The sequence below is a fragment of the Hyaena hyaena genome, unplaced genomic scaffold (genome assembly GCF_003009895.1).
Source record: "Hyaena hyaena isolate Hyena2069 unplaced genomic scaffold, ASM300989v1 scaffold_285, whole genome shotgun sequence".
Taxonomy (NCBI): Eukaryota; Metazoa; Chordata; class Mammalia; order Carnivora; family Hyaenidae; genus Hyaena; species Hyaena hyaena.
The window spans coordinates 856,847-878,670 of NW_024080917.1; the positions used below are offsets into that span (position 1 = coordinate 856,847).

General features: G+C 65.2%; 1 protein-coding gene across 5 annotated transcripts in view; it reads left to right on the top strand.

Annotated features, from left to right (window-relative positions):
• Positions 1 to 21,824, top strand: part of PKD1 (polycystin 1, transient receptor potential channel interacting) — a 42,048-nt gene that overhangs the window by 7,403 nt on the left and 12,821 nt on the right. For all 5 annotated transcript variants that reach the window (XM_039246589.1, XM_039246590.1, XM_039246591.1 and 2 more), the window contains exons 2-21: positions 6,682 to 6,753; positions 6,843 to 6,914; positions 7,175 to 7,344; positions 7,651 to 8,322; positions 8,417 to 8,600; positions 9,704 to 9,924; positions 10,275 to 10,390; positions 10,728 to 10,854; positions 11,129 to 11,370; positions 11,806 to 12,561; positions 13,633 to 13,764; positions 13,963 to 14,138; positions 14,335 to 14,468; positions 15,015 to 18,631; positions 18,794 to 18,943; positions 20,038 to 20,181; positions 20,286 to 20,565; positions 20,643 to 20,856; positions 20,936 to 21,119; positions 21,424 to 21,576. In XM_039246589.1, coding sequence (XP_039102520.1) covers positions 6,682 to 6,753; positions 6,843 to 6,914; positions 7,175 to 7,344; positions 7,651 to 8,322; positions 8,417 to 8,600; positions 9,704 to 9,924; positions 10,275 to 10,390; positions 10,728 to 10,854; positions 11,129 to 11,370; positions 11,806 to 12,561; positions 13,633 to 13,764; positions 13,963 to 14,138; positions 14,335 to 14,468; positions 15,015 to 18,631; positions 18,794 to 18,943; positions 20,038 to 20,181; positions 20,286 to 20,565; positions 20,643 to 20,856; positions 20,936 to 21,119; positions 21,424 to 21,576 — 7,816 coding nt within the window. The remainder of the gene's footprint in view (positions 1 to 6,681; positions 6,754 to 6,842; positions 6,915 to 7,174; positions 7,345 to 7,650; positions 8,323 to 8,416; positions 8,601 to 9,703; positions 9,925 to 10,274; positions 10,391 to 10,727; positions 10,855 to 11,128; positions 11,371 to 11,805; positions 12,562 to 13,632; positions 13,765 to 13,962; positions 14,139 to 14,334; positions 14,469 to 15,014; positions 18,632 to 18,793; positions 18,944 to 20,037; positions 20,182 to 20,285; positions 20,566 to 20,642; positions 20,857 to 20,935; positions 21,120 to 21,423; positions 21,577 to 21,824) is intronic.

The following is a 21,824-nucleotide window of genomic DNA, read 5'->3' on the forward strand; positions in this document are numbered from 1 at the left end:
CAGTCTTCCGACTCTGGGCAGGTGAGGCAGGGGGGCGGGGTGGGGGGCTGAGGAACGCGGCCTCCCTGGGCGCCAGCACCACCACCTGCAGGAGGGACGGTGTGCGCCTGGCCGGCTGTGACAGGTGTGAGCGCAGTGTCCGGATGCAGGTGTCGGGTCCTGAGGGAGGCTGCTTCCCGCCCCTCCCCCACCCTGTACTGGTCCTTTTCCTCTCCTTGCTCAAATTCCCGGCTGTGGGAGGGGCAAGCCCCCCTTCTTGTTAATGCCCTGAAGGTGGCTGCCTCTGGTGGGTTGAACTTGGAACACGTCCCTTCCACGGGCTGTCTTTCCATACTAGTGTTGGGGACGCCCCATGCCCTCCTCTCCTTTCTGTGGGCCAGAGCCCCCGTCCCCAACCCAGCCTGTGGTCCCAGGGCTTCCTAGGCCAGCAGTGTCACCACCCCAGATACCTGTGTCCTATCCTGGTGGGGGTTCGCTTGTGGGAGGGCAGAGCCCGGGTGAGGGGGCCCCATAAGATGCTGAGAAGTGTGGGCCACCTCCTGGATCTGGAAGGTTCCCTGGCAGGCCTTTCTCCCCACCTTGGAGGCTGAGACAACCCCTTGCTGATGCCCTGGGGCCGGCGGGGCCCTCCATGTTCCTTCTCCCTGGAGAGCCTGCCCCTGTCCCTCCCCAGCGGGCCCTCTCGGCATGTTTGTCTTCAAATCCGCTCCTTCCTAAACTTGAATTCATTAATTTAAACATCATCATTTCCGGCCTTGGAAGCCAGCCTTGCTCACCATAAATAGATGGAATGAAAACAGAATGAGGTTATTACACTCAAACTGGCTCGGGTGCTGGGCTCCCAGCCGCCTGCCCCCAGTGCCGCTAGTGAGGCGGAGTGGGGGGCCCAGCTCCAGCGCTGTGGCCTCTCCCCTTGTGCCTGGGCCTGGCTCCTGAGGGCGGGGGGGAGGGGGGGGAGGCTTCTTGCTGAGCTGATGAGACCTGTGGGGCCTCCACAGAGAGGACAGGCCAGCCCAGGCTGTGTTTCCGGAGCCCCCGGTGAGGGGTGGGGGGGCAGCCACGGAGCCCTGGGCATTGGACGGGGAGTGGGGTACCTTCTCTCCCTCCAGCACGGCCCGTCCTGTCCTGCCAGAGGGAGGAGGCCGCTGCTGGCTCGGGAGGAGTGGGTTACATAACCTCTGCAGTGGCCCCTCCAGAGCTCTTTCCCCCCAAGCCCTGTTTCCAGTGCGGCGGCCAGCACAGGGGTGGGGGTGACGGACTGGGGCCTGGCACTCACCCCCGCCGCTGACCACATGCGTCTGGAATGTGCAGATGTTTCCTTGGGGGCTCCGGCTGGCCCCCAGACCCCGCCCAGCATCTGGACTGGGGAGCGGGCACACGGGCCATTTCTCTCTTTGGCAGAGGAGGAAACTGAGGCTGCTCAGGGCTGCGGGACGGGGTCCCAGCTCGTCCAGGCCCTCCAGCTCCTCCGCCTGGAAGGCGCCTGCTCTCGGAGCCACCCCGGGCTCAGGAATGGTCCAGACCTGCTGTCTGTGGCCACCCTGTGCCCGGCTTCCATCTTTACACACCCTGACCCACTCCCCTTTACTAGCGCAGCCCCTTTCTCATCTCTCCCTGCCCCCCTGCCTCCCCTCCCTTCCCCTCAGGGGCTGGGATGTGAGCAGGGGCGGATCACGAGTGCTGAGCCTTGTGTGGAGGGGCGCGGGGGAGCTGCCGTCTCTCCCGGATGCGGGCCTTCAGCAGCTGCCGCAAGGCACCTCCAGCTCGGTGGTGGCGGCAGGGACCCCTCCTCCAGGCTTCTGCTTGGAGCAGAAAAGATCAGACCCGGACATAAAGGGGGTGCCTGAACCCCAAGGACCACACTGAGGGGAGGCGGGTGCCCATGAGAACGTCTGGCCTGGAAAGCTGGGCAGGGAGTCGGACCATCCTGGCATGGGGGACAGACCGGGCTCCCCAGTGACTGCTGGCTCACTGTGGGGGAGGAGAAGGAAGGCCCGCCTCTCAGACTGACCCCTGATGCTTGGGGAGGTGACACGTGTCTTGTGCTGTCATGGATGTTGGCCTGTCCCTGGTGGGGTGTGTGTCCCCAGGTCACCCACCTCCTCCCTAAGCAGACCTGACCCCGGCAGCCTGGGCCTTAGGGCCCCTGGAGGTTGTGTGGGCCTTGGAGGGTCTGGGAGTGTCCGGCTGGCCCAGGGGTGGGCCCTGCTTGCCCCTGGACCTCTAAGGGGTGCCATCCGGCCAGGCTACCGGCCCTCCTCCCAGTAGGGGCTGGACACTGCTGTGCTTGGCTGTGCTGGGCCCCTGCAGCAGAGGCTCCCTGGGCCGGCTGAGTCTCCCCGCTGCATTGCAGGACGCAGGGAGCCCCAGTGTGGGGGCAGGGCACCAGACTGTGATGATGTCACCTGGGGGCTGCAGAGGAAGCCCCTGGCGGCTGGGGTGAGGGGTGGGGCACGGCTGGCATGAGGCCTCTTTGGCGTTCTGTTCCCCCAGAACAGTGATGGCAAGAACAGATGGAAATGAGGACAAGTGGCTGTTTGGGACCTTGGGGCTGTGGGACTGGTTGCGGACTCGGGCAGTGTTCCTCTCAGTGTCCTTCTGGCGACCCCCTGGAGCTCCCCTTCAGTATCCCTCTCCCCCGCCCCCCTCCCCCCCTTCCCATCCCTGCCCGTGTACACCCTCGCCATGGCCTGCCCCGCGCAGATGCTTCTGCACCCTGGGGCAGGCTGGGGGCTGGGGCTCAGGACCCATGGTGTGGCACCTGGCTCTTGTCCTGGTTTTGCCCTTGGGGCATGGGACCTCGGCCAGCAGGGCCCCGGGGAGCCCATGCGCCATGGGCCCAGGTGAGTGCTGGGGCGGGGGAAGGGGCTCAGCTGGGGCCTGGTAGGCAAGGAGCACGTGGCCAGTGCCCGTGACTATGTGACCATAACGGAGGGGCCTTCCGGGGGGGGGGGGGGGGAGGGCGGCTCCATGGGGCCGCGAGGCCAGGCAGAGCTGGACGGAGGACCCGAGTGGGCCGAGGATGGCCTGGAGCCACAGGCCGGTGAGGCCAGGGACGGTGGTGTCCTGACAGGCCGGGGTGGGTGCTGGCCAAGTGGCCTGGGCCCTGGGCTCCGCCTGCCCCTCCCCCCCACTGCCCTGTTGTCTCGGGCACCACAGGCTGCTCCCAGCAGCTGCCACTCTTGATGGATTTTCCAGAAAAGGGGATGTGGAAAAACATTTTAGGGATTTTCCTTCTTTCTTTCCTCTTGTGCCGGAGGCCCAAGCTGGGAACCTCTCCCGGGACCTGTCACCCCGTGCCCCGCCGTCCCCAGGTCGCATCTGTCTGGGTCGTCTCTCAGGGCTGTCAGTTCTCATGCCACTGCGGCCTCGTTGTCCCTCAGAGTCGCAGGCCCCCTGCAGCCTCAGTTTGGACACCCGCAGCTCCCTATGCGGGTCTCACTGAAGTTTCTCGTGGCCCAGTCATCGCCACTCCGGGGCATCGTGATTGACCCGTGGGTGGGCATCCGACTGCGTCTCCCTGGTCCCCCGGCCTGCCCACCCCACCGCACCCCGGGAACCACCTGGCGGGATCAGGCCGGCTGGGGCAGGGGTGTGGAGTGCGGGGCGGGCAGTGTGCTCCAGAGGAAAGCTGCTGTCCACAGTCCCAGACTCACTTGTGGGCTCCCACCTTGGCCCCTCTGACCCCAGCCACCAGACGGCAGGCTCTCCCCTCCCCTGCCACGTGTGACCTCCTGGGGGCAGAGGTGACCCTGCCAGAGGTCCTGTCCCCAAGTCCTCTGGCCCCCAAAGGCCTCTCCTGTCCTGGAGTTCCGGGGACCCTCGCTGTGGGTGGAGACGGACCTGTGCGACCAGACACACACACGCACTGTCTCCCCTCCCCCCTCCCCCCTGGAATGGAAACGGAGAGGCTCGCTGAGGCCAGTGCCTCGTCCAGGCCACCTCTCTGGGCCCTGGCCCTGAGCCCGTCATCAGTCACAGTGCTCCTTCTCAGGGTGGAAGAGGCTCATTGCCCCCAGCTTGCTCTTCGATGGGACTCCTGGTCCCCCTTGCCACCCCCCTTGTGTCTGGTCCCCTCTGAAGCCCCCATTCGAGGCCCCCTTGGGGAGTCTGTCCCCTCCTACACAGAAGCCTCCACACCCTGTTTCTCCTACTTCAAGGGCAGAATGAGTATGAGAAACCCAGGGCGGGGGCCCTTGGCTGCCTCTGGGCTTCGGCTCAGGTCATGATCTCATGGTTGGTGGGATCGAACCCTGCGCTGGGCTCTGTTTTGACAGTGCAAAGCCTGCTTGGGATTCTCTGTCTCCTCTGTCGGTCTGTTTCTCTCAATGAAAAAAATAAACTTAAAAAAAGATCGAGTTGTTACTGTGCACCCTTTCCGGCCCTTCCTTTAGATCTTAGTTTGTCCAGCTGCAGAGAGAGGGGCTGCATTTCTCTCGCCCCTGCGTGCTGTGGCGGCTGCGCCTGCCCAGCGGCTCTGGGCTCCCTGACCGTAAAGCCTGTCACCCCACAGGGGACGGGAGGAGGCTCTGTGGCCTATGGCTCCCGTGGCTCCCCGGTGGAGGCACAGCTGCCCAGGGAGGGCTCCAGCTGGTGCCGCTGCTTCCCAGGCCCCTGATGGTTGGCGTGAGACCCTGTGTGGCCAGCAGGTTTCTCGACTGAAGCCACGGTCGGGCCATGGTGGGGGTCATTTCCTCAGCCTGCTTCCAGACATGGTCCCCAGCATCGCGAGCCAGGCAGGGGTGCTGCTCCGGTCAGCCCCGCCCGCAAAGCCCTGGCACTCTCCCCCTTCCCCTGCGTTTGTGGGGACCCATTTGCGTGAAGCCTGGTCTCAGGGGCGCTCCATGCCTTGGCTCCCGGGAGGACCTGGTTTTCACCCCAGCATGTTCTGACGAAGGTCCTGCTGTATTTGGAGCTGGCCAGGCACAGCAGGACCCATCTCAGAGGGGGACTGAGGCGAGCGGGCCTTTAGGACACCCCGCGGGCTGCCTCAGGAGCCTGGACAGGAGGGCCGCGGAGGCCAGGCGGTTTCTGGGGATGGGGGTCTGGACCGGGCTGCGGCTGGGTAGCTGCGAGTCAGAGCATTTTAAGAGCTGGCTTGACAGGACCTAGAAATGGTTAGGCCCGGGAGGAGGCATCAATGACCACTGGCCTCTGCACAACTGGGTAGTCACCAGGGGCAGCGGTAGGAGTGGGGAGAGGCGTTCTGGGGACATCAGAGGGCGAGAGGTGACATCTGGAAGGGCAGAGGCTCTGCGGGTGGGAGGCCCAGGTGTCATCAGTTTGGAGGCCATGGCAAGGGTCTGCTCAGACGTGTGGGAGCCCGAGGAAAGGGTGAGGGGGCCACAGTGGAGCAGGTGACCAACGGTGTCCACCAAGTCAGCGTAGTCCGTGGGTCTCTGTCCCAAGAAGTGGCTGGCCAGGGGCGACCCTGGCCTCTGCCTCCAGGCCAGCCAGGAATCACTGGCTGCAGAGGCTTTGCCTCTCCTGGAGGAGTGGGGCCTCGTCTGCGGCCCCGGGGATCACGGTTCTCAAAACGTTCCCAACTTGGTAGATAAAATGCTTTCATTGGTGCGTCTCCAGATACTGCCCCCAGGGGATGGTTTTCGCCGCCCGTCCGTGACATCTGTGTTTCTCTCGGTAATTATGTGTTCTTTAAGTCTTTCCCCCATAGCCTTCGTCATTTATTAGCAGTGTGTGTGCAAAGGGTGTTAGGGCCTTTGATCCCACGTCTAAATTGCCGGTGCTCGTCCCAGCTTGTTTTCTGATTTGATTCATACCCTGTGTGGAAGTTGCACGTTTTTCTGTAGTTGGATCATCCGGTTTGGATGTTACATTTCTGCTCATCCTTTCGTGCTGTGAAGAGTCTGTGGTGTGAAGAGTCTGTGGCGTCCTCCTGGATTCTTTCAGTCTGTTCGCTTTTGGAAGAGTGTCACCTTTGACTCTGTGGGTCTTGGGTCCTGCACCTTCCTTCCCCCGTGATTTTGAACCTGCTGGGGTTTATTTGAGGTCAGGCTCTGACTCCTGGTGGTCAGTGTTGTCTGTGTTAATCTCGTGTCCCGCGTGGACTCTTGCAGGGTCAGAGTCTGTCTCCCAAGGGTCTGGCACACACAGCTCGGGGTAGCATAGCGTGCATCGATGTTTCATGATGATTCTCGCCCAGTTATGCTTCCCCTTCGAACTGCGTGCTGCCTCGTTGGCTGTGCCGACGTTCTTACTGAGGTCCTGTTAACCTTGGTCTCTGCTGCGTTCCTTTGCTGTTGCTGTGTTGTGGGCTTGTCCACCAGGGTCCCCCACCAGGGTCACCAGGGTTTATCTGGTCTTTGTGCCCCTCTGTGTCTCAGGGGCATTCTGAGACCATCTCCTTCCCAGAGCCGGCAACAGCTAGGCCCCTGGCCCTTGAGACCCTTGGGCTGCCATGCTGGGGCAGGGGGCAGGGGGCCGGGGGCCGGTGGGGTATGGCTCTGGGTGGAGAGAGGAACAGGGCAGGGTGTGGATGGCATGCTCAGGGCTCCCAGTCCTCTCTCCTCTGTTCATTTGGATCCCACATCCCGGCCCCAAGCGTGGGGAATTGGGAGACTGCAGTTTGTGGGCGCGAGGGAGCCTTTGGGGGTGGGCCTGGGTCTGCTCTGTGTCCTGTCTGGGGCTCTGGCACTGATTAGCGGTCGCTCTGCTCCTCAGGGACGTGTCCCACAACTTGCTCCAGGCACTGGACGTCGGGCTCCTGGCGAACCTCTCTGCGCTGACGGAGCTGTGAGTGTCCACGCGGAGGGCGGCTTCCCATCACCGTTTCGGTTATGGGGGTTTCTGTCAGACCCTGATGAATCCCCCATTTCTTCCAGGGACATAAGCAACAACAAGATTTCTACTTTAGAAGAAGGATTATTTGCTAACTTATTTAATTTAAGTGAAATGTAAGTAGTTGTTTCGGTGGGTGCTGGTAGCCGGCCCCGAGGCCCCCCAGCAGCCCCCCCCTGCCCTGGCCTCCGGCGGCCCACTCCCACTTGAGACCAGGCCCGAGGGCTGTCTGCTTGCCTGCGGGAGCCCTCCCAGGGCCCGGCGGGCTGCCGTGGGGTGGGGGACGCTGTGCGGGTCAGGGCGCCCCGCGCCCTGGGGTGAGGCCCCCTCGTCTGCCCTGCTGCCTCCCGAGCGCCTGGCCCTGCGCCTCCTGCAGAAACCTGAGCGGAAACCCGTTGGAGTGTGACTGTGGCCTGGCGTGGCTGCCTCGCTGGGTGGAGGAGCGGCAGGTTCGCGTGGTTCGGCCCGAGGCGGCCACGTGTGCTGGGCCCGGCCCCCTAGCTGGCTGGCCCCTCCTCGGTGGCCCCTTGTCACGTAGCGGCTGTGGTGAGTATGGCTGAATGTGACCAGCTCAGTCCTTCTCTGCCCGGTAGGACCCCATAGGGGGTTCAGGGTCAGCAGCCCGGGTGGTGGCAGGCGGGACTCGGGGAACAGAGGGACGTGGGCGGCAGTCGTGGTTGCTGAGACAGACCAGGTCGGGGGTCAAGGGAGCGGTGCAGATGGGAGGCAGGGAGGATGGTGAGTGCCAGGCGGGGTGGGTGACATGAGCCGGGGTCTCGGATGGGGCAGGGGTGCAGCAGGGGCGGGGCCTGCCTGGGATCAGCCTGGGACCAGCCTGTCTGCTCCGTCCAGGTGAGGAGTACATCGCCTGCCTCCCTGACAACAGCTCGGGAGCCGTGGTGCCCGTGGCCTTCTCAGCTGCCCATGAGGGGCCGCTGGCGCCCGAGGCCTGCGGCGCCTTCTGCTTTGTGGCTGGCCAGGGCCTCGGGGCCCTCTCGGAGCAGGGCTGGTGCCTGTGCGGGGTGGCCCAGCCCCCCAACACCTCCTCGGCTTGCCTGCCACTGTGCTCCAGCCCCCCGTTGCCTCTCGCCCCTGCCTGCGGGGGCCCCACCCTCCTCCAGAACGTCTTCCCTGCCTCCCCGGGGGCCGCCCTGGTGGGGCCTCAGGGACCCCTGGCCTCCGGCCAGCCAGCAGCCTTCCATGTCACCGCCTCCCTGCCCGTCAGCTCCACACACTGGGACTTTGGTGACGGCTCCCCTAAGGTGGATGTCGCTGGTCCTGCCGCCACTCACCGCTATTCCCTGCCCGGGCGCTACCAGGTGACCGCTGTGCTGGCCCTGGGGGCTGGCTCTGCCCAGCTCGGGGCCGCGGTGCACGTGCAGGCGGCTCCCGCTGCCCTGGAGCTCGCGTGTCCAGTCTCGGTGCGCAGTGACGAGACCCTCAAGCTTGGCGTCCGAAATCGTGGTGGCTCCGACCTGGAAGCCACCTACAGTATTGTGGCTGTGGGCGAGGACCCCGTTCGAGGTGGGTGCCTTCTCACCCCTAGGGGCTGGAGCGGGTGGGCCAGTCCCGGCTGGGCCCACATTGATGTCCCCGTCCCTGCCTGCGCACTCCCCAGTGGTACATCCGCTCTGCCCCTCGGACACCGCCATCTTCCCCGGTAATGGGCGCTGCTACCGCCTGGTGGCAGAGAAGGCTGCCTGGCTGCAGGCACAGGAGCGGTGCCGGGCCTGGGCTGGGGCCGCCCTGGCCATGGTGGACAGTCCCGCCGTCCAGCGCTTCCTGGTCTCCCAGGTCACCAGGTACCTGCCCCCACCCCCGGATAAGCTGTGAGGTGGCATTCCCGGAATGCTGGGTCGGGGACAGAGCCTAAGGCCTGAGGGGCATCAGGAGAGGTGGGGGGGGCAGTGCTTGGAGGGGCCGAGTCCAGCTGGCTGGCCCGCCTGGGGCTGAGGGGCCCTGCTCCTCCAACACCCTTCGGACACAGATGTGGATGTAGGGGTGGGGGGTGCATCACAGGTCCCACATGCTGCCCACCCCCAGCTGTCCCCTGCTGAGCCCCTCCTGGCAGGGGCAGGGACAGTTCTGGCGTGATCACGGAGGCTGCCCACGCACAAGGAGCCTCTTGGACACCTTTCCCCCCAGGCCTGCGAGGAAATGTGCTTTCCTTGAGCAGGCATCGCCCCTCCCCCTGGCTCTCAGCACCTGCCATGGCTGGGAAGGGGACGGAGGCTGGACGCCTGTTTCTCCCAGGGTCCTTGTTTGGGGAGGGGTCGATTGGCATGTGGCTCATACCCTGGATATCCTTAGCGTCCAGAAGAGGAAATTGCGGTGGCCCAGAATGGTCAGGGCCCTTGCCCAAGGTCACCCAGTTAAAAACTGGCAGTACCTGGGCTCTGCCCACAGTAGTGGCTCTGACCACAGCACCTCACTCCTCTCCGTGTGCCATTCCTGCATCCCTGTGCCTGTTCCTGACCTTGTGTCTATAAGTCCAGTCTCCAGAAGGGTCTTGCTACCTTGTCAGGGCTGTGGGGAGTAGCGTTTGGGGGGCTGATTGATATTGAGGTGTCTTGCTCCCCAAATGCTACACCTGGAGCTTTCTCACAGAGTACAGTGTGGGTGTGTGCAGCCTGTGGCCAGATTGAGCCCTCACACCGCACGGAGCCCTCAGCTGGGCCCCTGGCCCCATGGGCATGGGCGGTTCAGTGGACATGACCACGGCCTTGCTTGCCTGGTCATTTCGCTGAGCCTCAGTTTTCCTCGTCTGGAAAGTGGGGGGAGGGACAAGGCCTTACCTGAGGGGCTGCCATGAGGAATGAGGAAGAAGCTCCTGGAGAGAGAGGGCAGATGGAGGGCTGTCTTTGGAGTCTCCCGAGCGCCCATCCTCCCCACCGTCTGCCTGCAGGAGCCTGGACGTGTGGATCGGCTTCTCGGCCATGGAGGGGGCCGAGGCGGGCCCCGCCGTGCGGAGCGAGGCCTTCAGCCTGGAGAGCTGCCAGAACTGGCTGCCCGGGGAGCCGCACCCTGCCACGGCTGAGCGCTGTGTGCGGCTCGGGCCCGCGGGGCAGTGCAACACGGACCTGTGCTCGGTGCCCCACAGCTACGTCTGTGAGCTGCAGCCCGGAGGTGCGCCTGGGGTTGCCGGGGGGGTGGGGGGCGCCTCACGTCCTGCACCAGGACAGCCGCCTCCCTAAACCAGGAAAGGGTTCCTGGCCCCCCTGGGAGCTCCTCTGCAGGGCTGTCCCCCCAAACGTGCAGGTCTCCCGGCGCCCCAGGACAGTCCCAACCTCACCCCAGGCTCGTTCCTAGCTGCTCAGTATTGGTTAGGTGTTTGCTGAGCACCTATGGTCCCAAGCTGAGCCTGCACCAGATGAAGCAGCAGAGGTGCGGGGAGCTGGGGGACCCCTGCCAGGTGGCTCAGTCCTGGGTCTGGCCCTGCCCGGGACCAGCACCTCACTGTACACACGCTGTACCAGGTCCCGTGTTGGATGCGGAGAACTTCCTCGTGGGAGCGCCCCCTGGGGACCTGCAGGGCCCCCTGAGCCCCCTGGCACAGCAAGAGGCCCTCTCAGCCCCCCAGGAGGCCGTCGAGGTAGGCTCACCCCAGGACCTGCCAGGACCTGGTCTGGAGACTGAGTCTTACTAATGTCCTACATGCGGAGTAGAGATGTGTAGGGAGCCACCGCCCTGCGGGGGAGTGGTGCCCCCAGTGGCTCCGAAAGCCCCGGGTGTCTTCTCTGGGTGTTTGTGGATTTTTAAAAAACAAGGTGGGGGTCCTGCTACTCACAGATGGTTTGGGCCTGATTTTTTGTTCCAAGTGACCGTTAGTCACAGTGTGGGGCCCCGTCTGGGCGCTCCTTCCCCTCGGATCCAGTGGGTGCAGGGTGGCGGGGGCGTGGGGCTATGGAGCTGAGCACTCTCTTCCCCAGGTGATGGTGTTCCCCGGCCTGGGCCTGGGGAGGGAAGCCTTCCTCACCGCTGCCGAGTTCGGCACTCGGGAGCTCCGCCGCCCAGCCCAGCTGCGGCTGCAGATGTTCCGGCCCGAGGGAGGAGCAGGTGGGCCTCCATCCCCGTGGGGCGGTGGGGACCTGTCACCCACGTGCAGGGGCCCCTTGGACGCTGGACTGGTCTCCAGCCTTAAGATGCACAGAGTGGGGTCCATAGAGAAACTGAGTCCTGCTCGGGATCCCCCACACTGGGCATGGGGCTTGCCTGGGTCAGTCGGCCGGCCTGGTGTCAGCAGGACAAGAGGAGGGATGGTGGGGGTGGGGTGTCCCTGACTGGGGCTTATTAGCAAGCGGGGGCCCCGACACCCCTCCTCTCCCTGCAGGGGCCCCAGGACGCAGCGGGGAGCCTGAGACTGCGTCCTCAGAGAGCCAGACTCGGCGGGTGCCCGCATGCACCCCGGAGGGACCCTGGTGCCCCCGAGCCAGTATCCCCTTGTCACTGGACACCCTCTGCCAGCCCCGTGCCTGTGCCAATGAGTCCATGCCAGGGCCCCCCGGGGCCTCCTGTGTGCTCTGGAAGGAGTTCCTGTTCTCTGTGCCGGCCGGCCCTCCCACCCAGTATTCAGTACGTGTGCTGGCCCGGCTGCGTCGGCGTGTCCCCACCCCGCTGCCCGAGGCCTGGGTCTCCATCAGGCACAGACAAACCGCACACTCTTCCGCTTGGCACGCCAGGCCCCTGCCCTGCTCCAGCTTTGTCATTGTCCTTGCTCACCCCCCAGCGTGAGAAGCTGCCAGCCAGGCTTTTCTCTTTGACCCAGCCCCAGTGTCCCTCAGAGGTTCCGTCCCTGCCTGGCCTGCAGCCTTGTCCTCTGCCCTGCATGTGGCCCATCCCTCTGAGCTGGCCCGTCGGTCCCTGCCGTGAGGGCCTGGGGGAGTGAGCAAGTGCCGACCTCCCTGCGGGTGTGAGTCCAGATTACCCCGGGTGGATCCTGCCCACCTGCGGGAGCCCCCTGCCCAGCAGTGTGCCACTGTGAGGTCACAGCTTGCCTCCCTCTCCCAGGTCACCTTCCATGGCCAGGATGGCCCCCTGCTCCCCGGTGACATCATCACCTTGCAGCACGACGCTGGAGCCGGCGCCTTCCTGCACTGCTCGCCGGCACTTGGACCCCCTGGCCCCGAGGCGCCATACTTGACCACCACGGCCTCGGCCTGGCTGGCCCAGCTGCCAGCCCAGCTGGAGGCGGCCCCGGCCGGCCCTGCCTGCGCCCTGCGGCTTCTCGCTGCCACGGAGCGCCTCACCCCCCTGCTCGGCGTGAGGCCCAACCCAGGGCTGCGGAGGCCTGGGCGCTACGAGGTCCAGGCTACGGTGGGCAACGGCGTGTCCACACACAACCTGTCCTGCAGCTTCGACGTGCTCTCCCCGGTGGCCGGGCTGCGTGTGGCCCATCCCACCCCCCACGACGGCTACCTCTATGTGTCCACCAACGGCTCAGCCTTGGTGCTCCGGGTGGACTCCGGCACCAATGCCACGGCCACAGCCCACTGGCCTGGGGGTAATGTCAGCGCACCCTTTGAGGCCGCCTGCCCTCCCACGGTGGCTGTCCTGGTGCCCAGCTGTGCTCTTGAGGCCAACACCACCCTGTTTGCGGTGCTGGCGCTGCCCGGGCTCCAAGAGGGCGAGCACACGGTGGAGGTGGTGGTGGAGAACGGTGCTGGCCAGGCCAACCTCAGCCTGCGGGTGAGGGCCGAGGAGCCCATCTGCGGCCTGCGTGCCACACCCAGCCCTGAAGCCCGGGTGCTGCAGGGCGTCCTGGTGGTGAGTGAAGCTGGGGGGCCACCGCGACCCCTTCCTGCCGAGGAGGAGGAGCTCGGCCTCTGGGGACAGCGGCCCGGGCTTGGTTTCTGGGCGGATTCTGTTTGTGGGCCCCTCACACCGGTCGTGATTCCCAAGTTAATGAGGAACCACCCATAAGCAGCCCTGAGGATGCCGCGTTCTCTCCCGCGGCCCATGAGCACCTCCTCCCTCCTGGAGCCTGAGTGGTTTCTTTTTTTTTTAATGTTTTTATTTTTTACTGAGAGAGGCAGAGACCCCATGAACAGGGGAGGGTCAGAGAGAGAGGGAGACACAGAATCGGAAACAGGCTCCAGGCTCTCAGCTGGCTGTCAGCACAGAGCCCAACGCAGGGCTCGAACGCACAAACTGCCGAGATCATGACCTGAGCCGAAGTTGGATGCTTAACCGACTGAGCCACCCAGGCGCCCCGCCTGAGTGTTTTCAAGGCCTCTGCTGTGTTCCCACCATGCTGAAAGGAGTGCTTTGTGGGGGAGGGAGGGTCCTCATTATCACCCTGCTGCTGTCCATGCTGTGCTGGAAGGGTGCTGTCCCTGCCCGGGGTTTCCCCACGTCCACACACGCATAGGTCAGCCACCAGCTCTACGGCCTGCACATGGGGGCTGCAGAAGGGCGCCTCTGACTGCCCCAGCACTTGTGCAGTCATCTGCCTCAGCTCCCTGCTCACACCTGTTCTGTAGGCTGACTTGGGTAAACATCCAAAACCACGAGGCCCCTTGAGACTCCATGCCTCTCGAGCAGCCTGTTTTGTCTGTGACTGCGGGGCTGGGTAGGAGCCCAGGGACAGGGAGCACAGAGATTCAGAGATGGTGGGGACTTTTTGTCGCTCGCACTAAATCACTTTCCAGACAGGAAGACGGAGGAACTGAAACGTCAGAGGGCACGGTCAGCCCAAACTTAGTCCTGTAACACGTGGTTCCTCCCCATCCGCCCCGAGGTGGCTGGAACTCGGCCTGGGAAGCCCCGTGGGGAGGCATGTCCTGGTGGGCGGGTCTCCAGAGCCCCAGGGTCCCTAATGCTGTGTCCTTCCCACAGAGATACAGCCCTGTGGTGGAGGCCGGCTCGGACGTGGTCTTCCGCTGGACCATTGACGACAAGCAGTCCCTGACCTTCCACAACGTGGTCTTCAACGTCATCTACCAGAGCGCTGCTGTCTTCAAGCTCTCGGTGGGTGGGCGCACGGTTCCGGGCGGGGCGGGGGCGGGGCCGGGCCGGACATGCCCTGCTCATCTCTGCCTCCCGTTCTGCTCTGCTCCCGAGGACCCCTCGGCTGGCTGCGGGTGAGTGCAGGGTGGGCTCCTGGCCGTGCTGCTCGGGCCCTTCACCACCTGCTGGCAGCCCACACACTGACACCTGTCCCCACAGCTGACAGCCTCCAACCACGTGAGCAACGTCACTGTGAACTACAACGTCACCGTGGAGCGGATGCACAGGATGAGGGGCCTCTGGGTGTCCGCAGTGCCGCCCGTGTTGTCCCCCAATGCCACGCTGGCATTGGCTGCCCACGTGCTGGTGGACTCCGCCGTGGAGGTGGCCTTCCTGTGAGTGCTCCTGGTCTGGTGGGCAGCGGAGCGGGCCGGGCCCAGGTGGGGCTGGTGCTGGGCTCTGCCCTGGCCTCCACCTCCTCACCTGCAGGGAGGTGCCGGGTGCGTGGGACGCTGGGGGAGGGGAGCGAGTGCAGCCAGGCCAATGGGCTCCCACCCCATCCTTCCCCTTGCCTGCCTGCTTCCCTGGCAGGTGGACCTTTGGGGACGGGGACCGGGTGATTGGCCAGTTCAAGCCTCCGTACAATGAGTCCTTCCGGGTCCCAGACCCCACGGTGGCCCAGGTGCTGGTGGAGCACAATGTCACACACACCTACGCCATCCCAGGTGAGGCCGCAGCTGCCCTGCCGTGGGGACGACCCCCCTCTGTCTACTCTGGGTTGGTGGCCTGGGACCCTTAATAGGGTGAAAGAGGGGTGCTGGGGTGAAGGGCGGACTGGGCCACTGAGCCCCATGGTTCAGGTCTCCTGGCCAGAAACTGGACTTTCCTGGCCCCTACTCAGACTCTTTTCTGGGTCAGAAGGGGGTTACCTTTTTTCCTTAAAATTCCGGAAGCTTCACACGCAGAACGTGCCGTGAACAATGCTGACCCCACCATTGTTGCCCCGCACTGACTCTTCCTGTTAACCAGAGAGGGTCTGCTCCCCTCTCCTTTCTGCCTCAGCCCTGTGTCTTGCTCTCTGCTTATGGGATCCTGCACTCGCCCCATTGCGAGGAGCCTCCAGGGCAGGGTCCCAGCGCATTCTCCCTTGACATTTTGACCGAGGGCCTGTTCTGTCTTCCCGGGGGTGCAGCACGGGCTTAGGCCATGACTCTGCCAGGCAGGTGGTGGAGGTGGCCTTGGCCGTGTTCTCACTCAGGCCTGTCCCCCAGGTGAGTACAACCTGACCCTGCTGGTGTCCAATGCCTTCGAGAACCTGACGCAGCAAGTGCCTGTGAGCGTGCGTGCCGCCCTGCCTGCTGTGGCCGTGGCCGTGGGAGGCTGCGTCCTGGTGGCCGGCCAGACTGTGACCTTCGCCCCACACCCACTACCCTCACCTGGGGGGATCCTGTACACATGGGACTTTGGGGATGGCTCCCCGGCTGTGACGCAGCACCAGCCGGAGGCCAACCACACGTACAGCGCGGGGGGCACGTACCGCGTCCATCTGGAGGTCAACAACACGATCAGCAGCGTGGCGGCGTGTGTCAGCATCCGTGTCTTTGAGGAGCTTCGGGGCCTGAGCGTGAGCCTCAGCCCAGCCGTAGAACAGGGCATGCCTGTGACCGTCAGCGCCGCCCTGGAGTCGGGTGACAACGTCACGTGGACTTTCGACATGGGGGACGGCACGGTGCTTACGGGCCCTGAGGCCACGGTGGAGCATGTGTACCTGCGGGCACAGAACTGCACGGTGACGGTGGGGGCGTCCAGCCCCGCAGGCCGCCTGGCCCTGAGCCTGCCCGTGCAGGTCTTCGTCCTGGAGGTGCTGCGGATCGAGCCTGCGGCCTGCATCCCCGTGCAGCCCCGCGCCCAGCTCACGGCCTACGTCACCGGGGACCCTGCACATTACGTCTTTGACTGGACATTCGGGGATGGCTCCTCCAACACCACCATCTCGGGGGACCCAGCGGTGACGCACAACTTCACGCGGAGCGGCACGTTCCCCCTGACGCTCGTCCTCTCGAGCCGCGTGAACAAGGCCCATTACTTCACCAGCGTCTGCGTGGAGCCCGAGCTGGGCAATGTCACCCTGTGGCCTGAGAGGCAGTTCGTGCGGCTCGGGGAGGAGGCCCGTTTGGCGGCTCGTGCCTGGCCCCCGTTCCCCTACCGTTACACCTGGGACTTTGGCACCGAGGACGGAGCCCGCGTCGGGGGCCCTGAGGCCACATTTGCCTACCTGGCCTCGGGCTCCTACCTGGTGACAGTTGCCGTGTCCAACAACATCTCTTCAGCCAACGACTCCGCGCTCGTGGAGGTGCAGGAGTCCGTGGAGCTCACGGGCGTCCGGGTCAACAGCTCTCGTGTGCTGGAGCTGCAGCAGCCCTACCTGTTCTCAGCCGTGGGCCGCGGGCGCCCCGCCACCTACCTGTGGGAGCTGGGGGACGGCGGGCTCCTCGAGGGCTCCGCGGTCACCCATGCCTACAACAACACGGGCCACTTCACCGTCCGGGTGGCCGCGTGGAATGAGGTGAGCCGAGACGAGGCTCGACTGAACGTCACGGTGCAGCAGCGTGCGCGGGGGCTCAGCGTCAATGCCAGCCGCACGGTGGTGCCCCTCAACGGCAGCGTGAGCTTCACCACCTCCCTGGAGGCTGGCAGCGACGTGCGCTACTCCTGGGTGCTCTGTGACCGCTGCACGCCCATCCCTGGGGGCCCCACCATCTCCTACACCTTCCGCTCGGTGGGCACCTTCAACATCATCGTCACGGCCGAGAACGAGGTGGGCGCTGCTCAGGACAGCATCTTCATCTACGTTCTGCAGCACATCGAGGGGCTGCAGGTGGTGGGCGGCGGGGGCGGCTGCTGCTTTCCCACCAACCGCACGCTGCAGCTGCAGGCCGCGGTCCGGGACGGCACCAACATCTCCTACAGCTGGACCGCCCAGCGGGACGGCGGCCCGGTACTGGTCGGCAGCGGCAAAGCCTTCTCGCTCACCGTGCTGGAGGCCGGCACTTACCGCGTCCTGCTGCGGGCCACCAACATGCTGGGCAGCGTCTTGGCCAACCGTACCGTGGACTTCGTGGAGCCTGTGGGGTGGCTGGCTGCGGCCGCCTCCCCAAACCCGGCTGCTGTCAATGCCAGCGTCACCCTCTGTGCCGAGCTGGCCGGTGGCAGCAGCGTGTTTTATACCTGGTCTCTGGAGGGAGGACTGAGCTGGGAGACCCTGGAGCCGTCCACTACCCACACCTTCCCCACCCCCGGCCTGTACCTGGTCACGGTCACGGCTAAGAACCAGCTGGGCTCAGCCAATGCCACCACTGAGGTGGCTGTGCAGGTGCCTGTAAGTGGCCTCAGCATCAGGGCCGGCGAGCTGGCGTGCAGCTTTGTGGCTGCCGGGTCTGCTGTGCCCTTCTGGGGGCAGCTGGATTCCGGTACCAACGTGAGCTGGTGCTGGGCGGTGCCAGGTGGCAGCAGGCACGGCCAGCACATTTCTGTGGTCTTCCGGGACGCTGGTGCCGTCTCCATTCAGCTCAATGCCTCCAACGCCATCAGCTGGGTTATGGCCACGCACGAGCTCACGGTGGAGGAGCCCATCGTGGGCTTGGTGCTGTGGGCCAGCAGCAAGGTGGCCGAGCCTGGGCAGCTGGTCCACTTTCAGGTCGTGCTGGCCGCTGGCTCTGCCGTCAGCTTCCAGCTGCAGGTCAGCGGGGCCGTCCCGGAAGCCCTCCCCGGGCCCCGCTTCTCCCGCAGTTTCCCCCGGGTTGGGGACTATGTGGTGAGCGTCCATGCAGAGAACCACGTGAGCCGGGCTCAGGCGCAGGTGCGCATCTTGGTGCTGGAGGCTGTGGGTGGGCTCCAGGTGCCCAACTGCTGTGAGCCAGGTATCCCCACGGGCACGGAGAGGAACTTCACGGCTCGGGTACAACGAGGGTCCCGCGTGGCCTACGCGTGGTACTTCTCCTTGCAGAAGGTCCAGGGGGACTCGCTGGTCATCCTGTCGGGCCGCGACGTCACCTATACCCCTGTGGCCGCGGGGCTGCTGGAAATCCACGTGCGCGCCTTCAACGAGCTGGGTGGCGTGAACCGCACGCTCATGGTCGAGGTCCAGGACACCATCCAGCACGTGGTGCTGCACAGCGGCCGCTGCTTTACCAACCGTTCGGCCCGCTTTGAGGCCGCCACAAGCCCTACCCCCCGGCGCGTGGCCTATCGCTGGGACTTCGGGGACGGGGCCCCAGGGGAGGACACAGAGGAGCCCTGGGCAGAACACTCCTACCTGCAGCCTGGGGACTACCGCATTCAGGTGAACGCTTCCAACCTGGTGAGCTTCTTCGTGGCCCAGGCCACGGTGACCGTCCACGTGTTGGCCTGCAGGGAGCCCGAAGTGGACGTGGCCCTGCCCCCGCAGGTGCTGATGCGGCGCTCCCAGCGCAACTACCTGGAAGCCCACGTCAACCTACGCGACTGCGTCACTTACCAGACTGAGTATCGCTGGGAGGTGTACCGTGCAGCTAGCTGCCAGCGGCCCATGCGCGTGGCCCCTGTGGCCCTGCCCGGCGTGGACATGAGCCGGCCCCAGCTGGTGGTGCCACGGCTGGCGCTGCCTGTGGGCCACTACTGCTTTGTGTTCCTGGTGTCATTTGGGGACACCCCGCTGGCACAGAGCATCCAAGCCAATGTGACAGTGGTCCCTGAGCGCCTGGTGCCCATCATTGAGGGCGGTTCGTACCGTGTGTGGTCAGACACTCAGGATCTGGTGCTGGATGGGAGCAAGTCCTACGATCCCAACCTTGAGGACGGCGACCAGACGCCACTCAGCTTTCACTGGGCCTGTGTGGCTTCAACGCAGGTCAGGTGCACTGCGGGGTGCATACGTCCCCTCTGGCCCCCTCGGTCGTTCGTGCGGATGAGCCCGGCAGGTGGGGGGGGGGGTGTCTCCCAGGTGTGCCCTGGGCTGGGCTCTGCTTTGAAATTATCCAGGGTCTCATGCCCCCTTCCCTTGTGGCTCTAGAGTGAGAGTGGTGGGTGCGCCCTGACCTTTGGGCCCCGGGGAAGCAGCGTGGTTACTGTCCCCCGGGAGCGCCTGCAAGCCGGCGTCGAGTATACCTTCAACCTGACCGTGTGGAAGGCAGGCCGGAAGGAGGAGGCCACAAACCAGACGGTGGGTGCCACTGGCCCTGTCTTTCACCTGGCAAGCCCCAGGCCCGGGACGGACGGGGTGCAGCCAGAGAGGAGTGGGCATGGAGGGCTGTCAGTGCCAAATAACCTTGGCGAAGGTTGCCCATGGTTTGGTGCTTCTGGAAGCTATTGGTTCTCATTATGAGTTACTGCTGTTGATACAAATTCTCTTTAACAGAACGTTTTGCTTCAATTTTGTTTCCTTGCAAAAGCGCTGCAGCCTTCCAGAGCTTAGAGGGGCCGAGGCGCGCTAGCTGTTTATTAGTGAGAAGTAAGGGGTTCCGGCAGCACCAAAGGCGGTGAGGAAACCGGCCCCTTTCCCAGGGCATGGATGTCCTCAGCTGTGAACAGGAAGGGCCTGTTCTCGCCCCCCGGTGGGCACAGGCCCTACACTCTCCGCCCCCACGCCCTCTGGGCAGGTCAAGACCGTGGTGCTGGTGCCGGTAGCCTCTGAGGCAGCCGTTGCTGTTGCGGCCGGAGGAGCCGGTGTGCTAGGCGCTGCTGGTGCCCGGGATGGCCGGTCTGGCCCCGCCAGCAGCCCTCTTCCAGCCAGTCTGCCGAGAGGGCCTGTCTGGGGAGCATGGGGCGGGTGCAGCCTGGATGGGCTAAGGTGGGACCTCAGACAGGGCTCTGTAGTGAGCACACCCGCCTTCGCACCACACGTGCGTTTGTTCTGTTTTTCCTCCACGGGTCTGTCTGTTCGTCCATCCGTCCATCCCGTTCACAGGTGAGCACCTAGTGCTTCACGTGTACCAGGCCCAAGCTGGACTTTGGGTGCTACAGAAAATAAGCCCAAGGTGGACCCAGCCTTTTTGGGTGCCCGCCACCATCCTCCAGACTCAAAAACTGAATGTACTTGACGAGGGCTGAGCCCAGAGCCTTGGGTTGGACTCCAGGTTAACAGGAGCTGGCGGGGCCCAGAGAGGAGCCTTCCCAGCCAGGAGACCAGCACCAGGGCCAAGCCAGAGGCCCGGCTCCCCGGGAGCCCCGCTGGGGCTTACTGCACTGTGCAGACTCGGTGCGGGCCCCAGGAGTGGGGGCCCTGGCTCAGGTCATGGCCCCTCCCCCCACCCCCAGGTGATGATCCGCAGGGGCCGGGTGCCCATTGTGTCCCTGGAGTGCGTGTCCTGCAAGGCGCAGGCGGTGTACGCGGTGAGCCGCAGCTCCTACGTGTACCTGGAGGGCCGCTGTGACAACTGCAGCCGGGGCTCCCAGCGAGGGGTGAGCGAGTGTGGGGCTGGGGGGCGGGGCCTCGGCGGGGGCGGGGCCTCGGGTGGGCGGGGCTGCTCCCCGGCCTCAGCACCCTGGTCCCCCCGGCTCCGCAGCGCTGGGCGGCGCGCACCTTCAGCAACGAGACGCTGGTGCTGGACGAGACGACCACGTCGACAGGCAGCTCGGGCATGCGGCTGGTGGTGCGGCGCGGCGTGCTGCGGGACGGCGAGGGCTACACGTTCACGCTCACGGTGCTGGGCCGCTCGGGCGAGGAAGAGGGCTGTGCCTCCATCCGCCTCTCCGCCAACCGGCCCCCGCGCGGTGGCTCTTGCCGCCTCTTCCCGCTGGACGCGGTCCGGGCCCTCACCACCAAGGTGCATTTCGAGTGCACAGGTGAGTACAGCTGCCGATGACAGGGAGGCGCGGCGCAGGGACTCGGGGGCGCCAATGACACTGTGAGGGGCCCGCAGGCTGGCAGGATGCGGAAGACGCAGGCGCCCCACTCGTGTACGCCCTGTTGCTGCGGCGCTGTCGCCAGGGCCACTGCGAGGAGTTCTGCGTCTACAGGGGCAGCCTCTCTGCCTACGGAGCCGTGCTGCCGCCTGGTTTCGCACCCCACTTCCAGGTGGGCCTGGCCGTGGTCGTTCAGGACCAGCTGGGCGCCGCCGTGGTCGCGCTCAACAGGTGAGCCTGGGCGGGGTCGGGGCAGGTGGGAGGTGGGAGCCAGGACTGCCGCCTGTTCAGCCAGGGCCTCTGCACATAGGTCTCTGGCCATCGCCCTGCCCGAGCTCCCTAGTGACCTGCCCGGCGGCCCCCCGGACCTCACGACCTGGCTACACAGCCTCACAGAGAACATGCTGCCTAGACTGCTGAGACAGGCCGACCCCCAGCCCGTCATCGAGTACTCGCTGGCCCTCATCACTGTGCTCAACGAGGCCAGCGCGGGGGTGAGGAGTGCCTCTCATCTGCCCTCAGTGGGGAGGGTGGGCCCAGGCCCGTCTCCACTGCCTCGTAAACGGTCCCGGACTCATCTCCTTGGAACGGCTTCTCCTCTGCACAGTCCCTGCCTGTGGGCCCTTCCCCCCCGCCCCACCAAAGCCCCACCCCCCATGAGTCCCAGGAAAGTCCCCCTTTTCCCTGGAGAAACCGGGCTTGAGCCGCCGTCCGACAGCCTGCATCACACCTGCCCTGGCTGCGGGTGCCACTGCCCGTTGCCCTGAGGGCTCCGTCCCCTGTGCTCACCGCCCGCAGCCCGAGCAGGCGCCGGCCTCGTCAGCAGAGATGGACGCCAGGCGGCAGCTGCAAGCCCAGATACGCAAAAACGTCACAGAGACCTTGGTCTCCTTGCGGGTCAACACCGTGGATGACATCCAGCAGATTGCCGCGGCGCTGGCCCAGTGCACGGTAGGGTGGGCCCCGGGCTCCGTGGCGGCCCCGGTCCTGGCCAGGTCTCCCTGGCCATGTGCCTGTCTTAGGCCATTTGGGTACGTGAGCCTCAGGTGTGACTGTGCAGGGTGGCCCAGGGCGTAAGGAGCAGCTCAGCTCTAAGGAGGGCGTGTGTGAAGAAGCCGATCCGGTGCCCTCCCGCTGAGCCCGTGGTCACACCTGACCTGGCTTCTGCAACCCCCAGCAGTTACCCACCAATGTCGCCC